The sequence below is a fragment of the Bos mutus genome, chromosome 18 (assembly GCF_027580195.1).
Source record: "Bos mutus isolate GX-2022 chromosome 18, NWIPB_WYAK_1.1, whole genome shotgun sequence".
Taxonomy (NCBI): Eukaryota; Metazoa; Chordata; class Mammalia; order Artiodactyla; family Bovidae; genus Bos; species Bos mutus.
The window spans coordinates 19,666,833-19,680,869 of record NC_091634.1 but is presented as its reverse complement, the minus strand read 5'-3'; the positions used below and the strand labels follow the sequence as shown (position 1 = coordinate 19,680,869).

The window sequence follows — 14,037 nt, the reverse complement described above, 5'->3', positions numbered from 1 at the left end:
CATGCAGGATCTTAGTTTCCTCACCAGGGATTGAACCCCCCCCCCCCACCTCCAACCCACATTGGAAGCATGGAGTCTTTTTTTTTTTTTTTTGATTGGAAGATAATTTCTTTACGATATTGTGGTGGGTTTTGCCATACATCAACTTGAATCAGCCACGGGTGCACATGTATCCCCCCGTCTTGAAACCCCACCATCAACCTCGCTCCCCACCCCATCCCTCTGGGTCGTCCCAGAGCACTGGCTTTGAGTGCCCTGCTCATGCATCGAACTTGCACTGGTCATCTATTTTACATATGGTATACGTGTTTCAATGCTGTTCTCAAATCATCCTACTCTCGCCTTCTCCCACATATTCCAAAAAGTCTGTTGTTTACATCTGTGTCTCTTTTGCTGCCTTACATATAGGGTCGTTGTTACCATCTCTCTAAATTCCATATATATGTGTTAATATTACTGTATTGATGTTTCTCTTTCTGACTGACTTCACTCTGTATAATAGGCTCCAGTTTCATCCGTCTTATTAGAACTGACTTAAATGCATTCTTTTTTATAGCTGAGTAATATTGCATTGTGTATGTGTACCACAGCGTCCTTATCCATTTGTCTGCCGATGGACATCTAGGTTGAGAACCATGGAGTCTTAACCACTGGACCACCAGGGAAGTCTCTGTTTTCTTTTGATAGTATCTAGAATCAGATCACCACTCACAACCTCCGCCTTTGTGTCTGCGAGGATTACTTCAGCAGCTCCCTTCCTGCTTTCCACGCTTTGCCCATGCCCTGTGGAGACTGTCCTGAGCATAACAGCCAGTGAGATTCTCCCGGATGTTTGGCAGTGTATGTCTCTGCTCAAAACCCTTCACACTCAAACACAGCATGCCTAACACCAAACTCCTACCTCACATCTCCCTACACACCCACCTTCTAGCTCAGGGCACGAGCCCAGAGTCCGTGTGCCTCCCAGACTCAGTGGTCAGCCTCCAACCCCTGCTTACATCTCAGATTCTGTCTCTGCCCCTCAGCCTCTCTGATACGACTACCCCTCCTTTGCTCCTTCTGCTCAAACCACCCTGTCTTCTCAGTCATCTCCAGGGTGCGTGTGGGCGGTTCTGACTGTTGAACTCTCCCCTCAGACCTCCACAGGGCCCACTGCCTCACCTCTTCCAGTCTCTGGTCAGTGTCATTTCATCAATGAGACCTTCACTGCCCAGCTCCAGGGTCACAGTACCACCCCCTTCCCTTCCTATCCCTCTTCTCTGCTCTCCCTTTTATGTTCTACTGGTTTATTCTCTTCTCTTCCTGCTCTGGATTATAACTTCCATTAAGGCAGAGACTTGTGCCTCTTTTGTTCCCTGCTAAATCTCCCAGCAGAAGATTGCTTATAAATTGTTGGTGGTTAGTAGGTATTTGTTGAATGAATAAATGAATGGATGGATGGATGAATGAAAGAGTGAATGAGGAGGATCAATTGGATTAAAAAGATAACCAATCAGAAGCACCGAACCCAGTGGGGAGGCTAGGTTTTGGGTTTTTTAAAAATATTTATTTTTATTTATTTATTTAACTGCACAGGGTCTCAGTTACAGCACGCAGGATCTTCAGTCTTTGTTGTGGCGTGCAGGATCTTTTTTTTTTTTATTTTAGTTGCAGCATGCACACTCTTAGTCGGGTCATGTGTGATCTAATTCCTGACCCGGATCCAACCCAGGCCCCTGCAACCTGGGAACTCAGAGTCTTGGCCACTAGACCACCTGCGATGTCTGGGAGGCTAATTGAATAGGCAAAGAAAAGTCATTCCTTTCTCTTGATACCAGTCTTTGCTTGAATAGTTATTTCCCTTTTTAAAAAATGCATTGTTCTTTCTCACTGAAACTCAAACTGCTTGGGGTCAAGGACTGAATTCTTAACACCTTTTATTTCCTCAGCAAATGAATGTTCAGTGATAAGGATAGGTAATTCTTATTTGGCTAAAAGTACTAAAGTCACTCACTTTTTGAAAGTCTTTTTACCTTATGCTAACATTTTTTCTTATTTATTTGATACTGTAGAATTTGCACATCTCCGCATTGAATACTCCTGCAAAGCAAGGAGCCTTTAGACCAAGTCGGGTTAATTGGCACGGTGGTAACTGGTAGAGCGGGGATAATAATTGCTTCAGCTGAGCCCAGAGGAAGTACTGTCACTCAGCTAGTCTAACCTGCTCACAAACACTGCTTGGCAACTGTCACTTGTCACTGCTTTCATCAACGCTAGGGCAAGAATCATCCCATTCTAACAGATGGACATGAATTTAACCAGACAATAAACCATGTATGTGCCATAAATATGTTTGCTGAGGGCATGATTCCTTGTACAGAACTTTAAGAACAGCTGTCTTATCATGAGCTACTGTTTCTTGGTGAGATGATTTGTTAACTGAATTCTGAAAGGTTACATTTATCTTTAATGTAATCTTTAACGTTAATGTGATCTTTAATGTTAGTTTTTCAGTGGCTTCCCCACTACCAGTTGCCTAGTTAATTGGGGGGCAGTTTTTATAAACAAAAGTTACTTACATGAGATTTTTAAAAGCTAATGATATGGTTTCTTTGCAAATTTGGTGTCATTTGGCTGAAAGGGCTTGTTACCTTTTGTATGTTGCCAGGGTATGCGTATCATTAATTGTGAGCTGTCATTTTTTTTTCTTGATGCTTATTTCTTTTTAATACTTCTGTTAAATTACCATATAAACTACTACTTACATGGTTTTAGCTGTACAATTTCTTAAAAATGCAGTCTTTTGTCTTTCTCCTTTTTTCTGTCATTATCTTCAGAGACCATGTTTTTTTTTATCCTTTCAACAGTGCTTCTTCCCCTGTGGAACTTGGGCAGGTTAAAATATGAAGTATTGTATTTGTTCATTTTACAATCTTTAGAGGGTAACTTCTATTGGTGTGCATTTTCATTGGCACTATCCACCAGGCAAAGCATAAATTGCTGTATAAAAACTGGAAAAGCGTTTGAATGAGTAAAGCAGATGTTCTCCTAGCATGAAGCAGATGTAAAACTTGCAAGTGTCTGTCTAATAAAGTACAGCATTTGGTTCTATGCAGCTGGTGCTAAGATTACCAATTAATCATGTCGAAATGCATTTTTACTAATCAGGATCCCCTCTGTTCTTTACACGTTCTGGGTATGTTAGAGAGAGAGATGGGGCACAGAAGTGGCTTTCTACTTTTAGTACTTTGAGCAGTGTTTTTTTTTTTTTTTTCTTTTTCCTCATCTTTATGAAGTCAGTCTCCTTTTATTTCTAAAAGTGTGTCAGATTGGAAGCCCCCTACATGTGAATGGCTGGTTTGGTTCTCCAGTTTGGTTGGGCATGTGAGTTTGATGTTAGAATATTCCACTGAAAGCAGCCATAGTTTGAACACTTTAAGGCAGCAGGAGAGAAGGAAAGGAATGTAATATACTTAATGGTTTGGGGTTTTTTTTTTATTATTTGTATGGACAAAAGCTAATATTTGCTTAATGTCAATTCCTAGCTTCTGTGGTTACTTGATCAAGGAGGAGGTTGAACATTCTCGGAACAAGTGATACAATTTAGTTTTATGTTATCAAAAGCAATGGAGCAGGTTTTGCTGAAAGATTGAAGGTGAATGGATTAATGTGACTGCTAAGAAGATAAAACTTTGTAGCTATAAAAGATACAGCACAGATCAGTAGCAAATGTAAAGGCTAAAAGAGCTGTATCATTTTCTGTCCTTTTTATAAAGCAACTGTGCTCATGAAGTTACCTTTTCAGAACCTCATGGGCCTGAAATATTTGCTTTTGTGTTTGATTTCCCAAGGATAAATTTGTTTTCTGTGAAAGGCAACTCAGTATATAAGAAGTTTTGCTACCCTGTATCTCCTGGCTTTTTAAAAAAGAGTTAATAATGATAAAATGTTAACAGTTTGTTTCAGTATCACTAAGCGGATGTTTACACACTCTTTTGAAAGTTGAATATTTCTTCAGTGCTCTATTCATGAATTGATTTATAATACTTTTTTAAAGGGTAGGAGAAATATTTCTTTAAGTATCATAAGGGCAAAAGGAAATACATTGCATAATTTCCAGATCTGAAGGTAAATAGCATGAATGGTTCTTTTAATGAAATGTTTATTATTATTTGAAAAATAATTGGAGACGGGGAAAGCAAAGATGTGCTAAAAGAAGTTATCGACTAGAAAGTAAGATTTTCTGTGCTTTTCTTCCCCAATAAAGCTGAATTTGTGGAATATGGATCTGCTGTATAGGAAAAAAACATAGATGGTATTATGTTTTCAACTGTGCTACAGAACCTGGTCTTTTTAAATACTGGTGTTAAGAATCTATAATAACATAGGTTATAAAAATTTTTGTTCATTTATATTGTTTTATATATATATGAAATTAAGGTCTAAGAATATTAATAGGATGATTCTAGAAAGTTCCCCATGCTTGTTACCAATTGCCTCCATATTTTGTATTACTGATTTAAATCTTAAACTTCATAAAAGCATCTTGCAACCAAATTGACTAATAGCTACTACTTTAGATTTTCAGTTCTTCTAAAATTGAATATTTATATAAAAGCAGTTTAATATTTCTTATATCCATTTTCCTACAAGAAAATCTTTCCACCAAGGCTACACTTATCAGAGTACAATTCATATGTAAGAGATCTGCCCCATTTTACTAAGAATACCTTATATTCTTAGAATAAAATGATTATCAATCTTATATAATATTATTAGCTTTTAGGCAAGTATCTAATGCAATTGTAGTTCTTTTTATTTGAGGGACTTTTTTCTATGTCCCTATTTTGTTTCTAAGTAACAGTACGTAAGAATGGTGTTTTTTTAAGGTTTTAATTTGTATGAAGTAAAAAAACAGTAACTCCAGAACATTAACTTAAATGGAACTAGTTTTCTCCATTGTTAAAAATTACTTGTTAGAACGAAAATTTTAAACATCCACAAAAATAGAATAGTAAAATCAACCCCTATAATATATACCCAGCTTCAATAATTATTAGGCTTCTATTGCTTATTTATTTATTGAAGCATATTAATAGTTGATATATAGTATTACATAAGTTACAGGTATACAATATAGTCATTCACAATTTTTAAAGGTTGTATTCCATTTATAGTTATTACAAAATGTAGGCTATATTCCCTGTCTTATACAGTATGTCCTTATAGATTATATTTTTTTAACTTTTTGTTTTATTTTAGGGTATAGCTGGTTAACAGACAGTGTTGTGAGTTTCAGGTGAACAGTAAAGGGACTCAGCCATACATATACATATTATGTATCAAGCCTTCCATTGTTTTTATTTGCCAACATTTCTTAAGACTATTTTGTCAGAAGTTTTTTGTTGTTTTTTTTTAAGTTGTAGTTCTGTGTCCTGTTTCTACAGTGACAGTAGATGTTTAAACAAAAACTAGGTCAAGTAAACCCAATAAACCTCACTTTATTTCAGGAAGTGGAGCGAGAAATCTCATTCAGAACAGAATGCGGACTGTATTACTCCTACTACAAGCAGATGCTGCAGGCTCCTACCCTCATGCAAGGTAATCACGACCAGCAGTCTTATTTAGGATCTACTGCATTCTTTTTAATATTCCAGCCAAAATATACTTCTGCACTAATACATTTTAAATGTTTTATAGGGCTTGTGTAGTTTTTCTTTGTACTTGTATGTTTTTCCTTAACATAATCAATCCATGAAGATGTTTTGCTTGGGAAGAAGTTATGTATAATATTGTATGTAATTCTCCTCCCTTTGCGTCTCAGCTGTACTCCATCCCAAATTATCTGTTTGCATTTTCTTGGTTTTACTGTTGTTGTTGTTTCATGATCATTTTGGAAAAGGTCTCTGTATTTAAAAGCAGTGTTGTCTGAAAACAGGAGACATTTTGGCAATACAAATGAGAATTACAGTTGTCTTTTTTGTCTCCAGTGCCCCCATTCATTCCTTTATTTTGCAATTACCTTTTTCCTCCATTTTCTGTGTTTATAAGTGGTTTAGTGTGTACTCTCTACCTTTACTCCATTTAATGGAACCCCCACAAAAGGCTCTCTCCTACTTAATATATGCTTTATATCCTTAATATGGGTGCAGTGACAGAGAATTGCCTTTCTCTAGGCTTTGTTTGGAATCAGGTATATTTTTGGCAAGTATTTGTCACAGGTAATGTTTTGTACTTCTAATTTCATCACAATAGGAGACTTGAAATTTTGGCCGCCTTTCATTTTAGTGCCATAAAAGTTAATCAGTTGACTCCTGTGTAGATAATCACATTCAGACATAATAAGGTGAATTACCCACCAGCCTTGCACTTAATGGTTTTAGCAGCCATTGATGACTGTTGCCTATGTACATTATTTCAATAGTTACAAAAGTGACTGTCATTCCTCCTGCATTTATTACCCGAAACTCTGTTATATAGAAAACCTTTTTCTCATCAGCTGTTTGGTTACCCTGAAGTAGTTTATAAAAAAAAAAAAAATGTCAGGGTAAGTGTTGATTTCTCATCCCATATAGTTGATCCTCATTATTCACGGATTCAATATTTGCACATTCACGTACTCACTGAAACTCACTTGTAACCGCGGAGTCAATAGTTTTGGTGCCTTCATGGTCATCCACAAGCGTGTGCACAGCAGGGACAAGTTTCAGTTGCCTGGTGTGCGTGTCCCAGCGGAAGTGGACAAGGTGACACACTGCTTTCATGCTCCAGCTCTCAGACTACAGAGTCCTTGTCACAGTCTGTTTAGTGCCATGTTTTTTGCATTTTTGGGCTTTTTGTTGATGACTTTGATGTTTAAAGTGATCCCCAAGCATAGCACTGGAGTGCTATATAGTCTTCTTAAATGCGAGAAGGCTGTGCTGAAGGCATACGGAGAAAATACATGTGTTAGATAAGCTTTGTTCAGTTGTGAGTTAGAGTGCTGTTGAGTTAAATGTTAATGAATCAACAAATGGTGTCTTTAGACAAAAACTCATATAAATCAAGGTCATGTGTTGACCATTTGATGAAGACACATGACCAGAAGTTGGAAGAACCTAACCCTGTTTTTTTTCCTACTCATTCAGTATTGCTCAGTTTTCTTTGCAATTTTATATAACATAACTACAGTGAGTATGAGAATCAACTGTCCTTACTAGTTCTCAAAATTATGAGTTGCTTCTCTAGCATTCTCTAAAGCAGTGGTTCTTATTGAAGGGCAGTTGTTGTCCCTGGGGGACAACTGGAATGTCCACAGATCTTTTGATAGTTGCAGTTTAGAGGGGAGGGAGTGAGTGTGCTACTGGAATTTAGTGAGCAGAGGGCAGAGATGTTTCTAAACATCGTGCAATGCTCAGGACGGTCCCCAGAACAAAGAATTATGAGGACTAAAATATCAAAATACAGGTAGTGCTGAAGTTGAGAAACTCTGCTCTAAAGGTGAATAATGAGTATTTTCTAAGTATCACTGTGAGCGCAGTAGTTGATATTTCAGTTCATTTAAGTCATTTGTTAAGATTATTCTTTTGGAAGTGTTCATATATATAAAAATGTAGAACTCGCTAATGGGTTTGCAGTCAAGTATCACTCAGCTACAGTGGTTACCAATTTATAACCAATCTTGTCTCCTCACTACCCCCCACCCTCAACCTGGATTATTTTGGAGTAATTCCAAGACCTCATATTGCTTCATCTGTAAATATGTCAGTATATTTCTCTAAAGAATGGCAACTCCTTTTTGTAAATATAACCAAGTTGTCATTGTCACAAATAAGAAATGACTTAGTATCAAATATCCACTCAGTATTCTCATTTTCCTGATTGTCTTATAGATTTTTGATGTGGTTTTTTGAGATCCAAGTAAAGCTCATCCACTGCAATCTTTTGCTGTGTCTCTTTCTTTTAAGCTATAGATTTCTTGCCATCGTTTTTTCTTGTAATTCCTTGTTGAAAACAAACACGGATTGCTTTGTCTGTGAGTTTTCCACCTGCTGGGCTTTGCGGAGCCCCAGTGGCTGCATCCGGTGTTTCTCTGTTGTCTGAATTTCCTCTTGATTGGCAGTTAGATCCAGAGTGTTGCCCAGATTTAGGTTCTGCTTTTTGGCAAGAATACTTTATAGGTGGTGTTGTACAGTTCCACATCAGGGAATGCACAGTTCTTTCTTTTGGAGTTAGGCGTAAGCCATCCATTACTGAATTCTCAGCCTTTCACCTATTGGTTTGGCACCACTGATGATCACTACCAAAATCTGTTCATTGTATCATGACACATGTCATGATAATCCAAGTCTATAATTCCTGCCCTCGTTATCAGATGGAATTCCTCTCTAAAGAAAAACATTTTCTCAACTATTTGGCAACCCAGAATTTTAATTCCTAAAGGAAAGATGGGAGAAGTACTGATCCTTTCCTTTTGTTGTAGAATGAGTTACATCTCTTGCATCCCCTAAAGGTTTGCTTTCTTAAATATCACCATAAATGCATGGATTTCTAACATATTTGACGTGTTTCAATCTTTTGCATTATTCTTCTTACAACAAACTGTCCGATCCTTGGGCAGTGGGATCAGCTTCTGTCTCTCTGATATGACTCCTGTAGTCTTTGCAGACTCCCTTGTTTTTGGCATGACACATCCTTTCAAACCCATTTTGTGTGTTTTCTACCCCTGGCTTAGAATCAGCTGTTTCTCCAGAGGAGCCCCAGTCCTCTTTCATGGCTATCTAGAGACCACATTCTGGGTAGTCAAGGCCTTTACTGCTGCTAAGTTGGTCTTTGTTTCCAGACCATTTTAGTGAGCAGAGCTAGGAAATGTGATTTTTTTTTTCCCCCTGAGAGAAAATATGAATATAGCTATTTTTAGTTCAAATTTAGAGCAAGGTTTTACTTTTTCAACTTTATATTTGTATCTTTTTTATTTAAGTCAAAAATTTTGACTTCTTATGACATTAACATCACTTATCTATTTTTTGCTGCTGTGTATAATACTTACAGTGTAGAAATGATAATATTGCTACCAACAGTGTGACTGCCTGAAAAACAAAGCTGTCTTTGTAATTCTTTTTAATTTTTGTATTTTTTGTTTGTTTGGTTTTTGCCTTTGGCCACATCGTGTGACTTATGGGACCTTAGTTCCCTGGCCAGGGATTGAACCTGGACCCATGGCAGTGAGAGCATGGATTCCTAACCACTGGGCCACCAGGGATTTTTGTCCTTAGGATGTAGCCTCCTAGAAATTTATAGTCACATTTCTCTATTCTCAAGAACACTGGAAAGAGGTTTTGTTGTTGTTTTTTTTTTTAATACCAACTCAGTAGGTATCTTTGTTTTATCTTGCTTTTCATTTTCAGGGATTGCTTTGTAAAACATTTTTATATATATTTCTATATTTATTTTTAAATGTTTACATGGTTCCTAAGTCAAAACTATAAAACAGGGGGCATTCAGGAAAGTCCTCCTCTCATCTCCACCCTGTTTCTTTTCTTACCCTTAAGGTAACTATTTTTATTAGTTTTTGGTTTATTATTCTACAGTTAATATTTTCAGTGTAAGCAAATATTTTATATATTCTTATTTTCCCTTTTACTTAGAAAAATCCCTGCTTACTGAACACACTGTTCTTTATTTTGCCTTTTTTTTTTTTTACTTGACTGAAATCTTCATCACTCTGTAGTAGAATATCATGATATTCCTCATTTATTTACTTACTTACATTCTTGCAGTGGCACAGCAGTCCTTTGTGTGGGTCACCATATTTTATTCGAGTAGCCTTCTTGTCTGCACGGAATGCCGTAGCAAACTAACATAGACTGGGCGGCTTAAAAAACAGAGATTTATTTTCTCACAGTTCTGCAAGCTGGCAGTCTGAGATGAGAGTGCCAGCACAGTTGGGCTCTGGCGAGGACTCTCTGGGTTTGTTCATGGCCACCTCTGCACCCTCACGTGGAGGAGAGACAGAGAGCAAGCTCTCTAGTGTCTCTTCTGATAAGGGCACTAATCCCATCATGAGGGTCCCCCTCTTCTAACCTTCATCTCTACCTAATTACATCCCAAAGGCTCATCTTCAAATACCATTGCACTGGGGGTCCTTAGGACTTTGACATGGACGGGAGGCACTTACAGACTCCATAACACTCCTACATTGGTCTAGTGGGACTGCTGTAACGAAATAACACAGACTGGGCGGCTTAAACAGTATAATTTTTTTTTTTTTTCAGTTGTGAAGGCCAGAGGTCTACAATCAGGTACTGTCAGGGTTGGTCTCTAGTGAAGCCTCTTTCTGGCTTGTAGATGGCCCCATTCTTGCCGTGGTCTTAGATGGCCTTTCCGCCGTGTGTATTCTTAGAGAGACGGAGAGAGTCCCCTTTTGTCGGTTCCTCTCCTTATAAGGACAGCAGTCCTGTCAGATTAAGGTCCCACCCTATGACCTCACATATTAAACTTTTTACCTCCTTATAGACCCTATCCAAATATAGACACATTGTTTTATACAGTTTTATACAGTTTTATACAGGCTGTATACAGGATTAAGGCTTCAACATAGAAATCTAGGGAGACATGGTTCAGTCCATAACACCTCCCATTGATGGACTTTGGAGTTGCATGCATAACTTTGTACCTATGTCATTGTCTTTTTGCCAGTCTGTCTTTGAAAATAATTCCTAGACATGGGCTTCCTGGATCAAAGAGTAAATGCATATGTAATTTTCCTAGGTGTTGCCAAATTCTCTTGCTGCTGCTGCTGCTAAGTCGCTTCAGTCATGTCCGACTCTGTGCGACCCCATAGACAGCAGCGCATCAGGCTCTGCCGTCCCTGGGATTCTCCAGGCAAGATCACTGGAGTGGGTTGCCATTTCCTTCTCCATTGCGTGAAAGTGAAAAGTGAAAGTGAAGTCGCTCAGTCGCATCCGACTCGTAGCGACCCCATGGACTGTAGCCCACCAGGCTCCTCCATCCATGGGATTTTCTAGTCAAGAGTACTGGAGTGGCTTGCCATTGCCTTCTCTAGGCCAAATTCTCTTACATAAGGATTATATCATTTTGCCTTCCCAGCTACACTGTATGAAAGTACCTTCAGTTCAGTTCAGTCACTCAGTCATGTCCGACTCTGTGACCCCATGGACTGCAGCACACCAGGCTTCCCTGTCCATCACCAGCTCCTGGAGCTTGCTCAAACTTATGTCCATCAAGTCGGTGATGCCATCCAACCGTCTTATCCTCTGTTGTCCCCTTCTCCTCCTGCCTTCAATCTTTCCCAGCATCAGGGTCTTTTCCTATGAGGCAGTCCTTTGCATAAGGTGACCAAAGTACTGGAGCTTCAGCTTCAGCATCAGTCTTTCCAATGAATATTCAGGGTTGATTTCCTTTAGGAATGACTGGTTTGATATCCTTGTAGTACAAGGGACTCCCAAGCATCTTCTCCAATAACACAATTCAAAAGCATCAATTCTTCGGCACTCAGCATTCTTTATGGTCCAACTGTCACATCCATACTTGACTACTGGAAAAACCATAGCTTTGACTAGATGGACCTTTGTCAGCAAAGTGATGTCTCTGCTTTTTAATATGCTGTCTAGGTTTGTCATAGCTTTTCTTCCAAGGAGCGAGTATCTTTTAATTTCATGGCTGCAGTCACCATCTGCAGTGATTTTGGAGCCCGAGAAAAGAAAGTCTGTCACTGTTTCCATGGTTTCCCCACCTATATGCCATGAAGTGATGGGACTGGATGCCATGCTATTCGTTCTTTGAATGTTGAGTTTTAAGCCAGCTTTTTCACTCTCCTCTTGCACTTTCATCAAGAGGCTCTTTAGTTCCTCTTCGCTTTCTGCCATAAGGGTGGTGTCATCTGCATATCTGAGGTTATTGATATTTCTCCCAGCAATTTTGAATCCGGTTTGTGCTTTCTCCACTAGGCATTTCGCATGATGTACTCTGCATGTAAGCAGGGTGATAATATACAGCCTTGACACACTCCTTTCCCTTATAGGCTCACTAATAGAATATATTGTCAAGCTTCTTGATTGTTTCCAAGCTGGTAGTTGAGAAGTGTTATCTCAGTGAAGTTTTAATTTGCATTTCTAGTAGGGGTAAGGTTGAGCATCTTTTCAAATGTGTAAGAACTGTGTGCATGTTCTTCTGTAAACTGTCTATTCATACCTTCTGTTGAATAGTCGACTTGGTTGCAGTAACAGGTGACCAAATTACAGCAGTGGAATTCTTTAACAACAGATTTATTTCTCGCTCTTATTATCCAACCCCTATGTAGAACATACTGTTATCACAGCAGAGGGGAAAGCAAGGTTGCTAGTGGAAACATGTTGGATTCTGGAAACACAGTGGAAACATAGTAAATTCTGCTGATATGACCTCTGTCACATCCACTCACATGCCATTGCTCAGAGCAAGTCATATGGCCAAACCCCTCCCAGGGGAGTAAGGGAGGCTTCATGTATTCTCCCCAAGGAGGTCCTAATAGGCCCCATGACAGGAAGGCAGGGCAGGAAAATATAAAATCCTTTGTGCAAATTTCTGTAGAAGATTCTCTCACATCACGAAAGTTATAATTTACTTATGTTTGTGTAAACATTTAAACAAGTGTCCATGTGATATATTGGGGGGTAAGCTCTGTGTGGGTGGTGGTGGTGTTTAGTCGCTAAGTTGTGTCCGACTCTTTTGCAACCCCATTTACCGTAGCCTGCCAGGCTTCTCTGTGCATGGAGTTCTCCAGGCAAGAATACTGGAGTGGTTGCTCTGCCCTCTTCCAAGGGATCTACCCAACCCAGGGATCAAACCCGCATCTCCTGCATTGCATTTCAGGTGGATTCTTTACCGCTGAGCCACCTGGGAAGCCCAAGCTTTTTTGGATAGGACTATATTATGTCCCCAATATCTAGCACATTCTCTGACATATATTAAAGAATCTATGAATAGTTTTAAATGAATAATTATAATTATCTTTTCCTGAATTTTCGAATATTAATCTTAGGTTTTCGTGGCTTAATATATGATAACAAAACGGAATCTATGAGGACAATTAACCTCCTTCAACGAATGAATATTTACCAAGAGGTTTTTCTCAGTATTTTATATAGAGTTCTGCCCATACAGGTACGTTGTGATCTGTGACATTGAATTTAATATCCGATGAAAGTCAGTGTTGAAATGTTTTTCTGATCTTCAGCTGTCTTGATATAAAAACAACAGTATGCTAATTTTCTCTTTACATATTGTGAATTTTACTTTTTATTTGTATTTCATAAGATATTTTTACATATAGATACTTCGAGGCTTATAAGTGTGCAGTTTGAAAGCTGGTAAGTATTTTCAATTGGAAATGTGTAATCACTCTTCATTTACCTTTGAATTAAAAAAAAGAAAAGAAAAACCTGGAAGATTAGCAGATCACAGTGACCCTCCTCACCTAAATAAGGGAATGCTAGACAAAACTAGGTGTAAAACTTTTCTGAAGCCAAAGTGCTCAGGAACTTCCCTCTTCTGCTCTTGATACTGAGAAAGAAGGCTGCTTGCACACTTTTACATGGGAAGGAGTGATGTGTGCTTATTTCTTGGAATTGATACCAAACTTCTAAATACTAAATTTCCACTTGCATGTTTTTTAAGTGGCAATGAGTAGGAGTAGGAGTTCTGTAACAAACATTTTTTTATCATTCCCTTTTACAGAAATATATAGAACCAGTTTATTTTTATATTTACACCTTATTTGGACTCCAAGCAATTTATGTCACAGCTCTTTACATAACCAGCTGGCTCCTGAGTGGTACGTGGCTTTCAGGACTGTTAGCAGCCTTCTGGTACGTCACAAATAGGTGAGTAGGAATCAGTATTCCATTCTCCCTTTCTAAAGTGTAAGTTTAGAAAATGAAGTTACTTCATTTCCAGTTTAAAGAAGGTAGTTCTTCCATGTGTGAGAGTATTTTCTCTTTGGGGAAGCCCTGGTGGCTCAGTGGTAAAGAATCCACCTGCAGTGCCGGAGACATGGGTCTGATCCCTGGGTTGGGAAGA

General features: G+C 38.6%; 1 protein-coding gene across 1 annotated transcript in view; it reads left to right on the top strand.

Moving 5' to 3' along the window:
* Window positions 1-14,037, top strand: part of DPY19L3 (dpy-19 like C-mannosyltransferase 3) — a 74,587-nt gene that overhangs the window by 18,433 nt on the left and 42,117 nt on the right. The window contains exons 4-6 of the mRNA XM_070388015.1: window positions 5,490-5,580; window positions 13,001-13,122; window positions 13,696-13,841. Coding sequence (XP_070244116.1) covers window positions 5,490-5,580; window positions 13,001-13,122; window positions 13,696-13,841 — 359 coding nt within the window. The remainder of the gene's footprint in view (window positions 1-5,489; window positions 5,581-13,000; window positions 13,123-13,695; window positions 13,842-14,037) is intronic.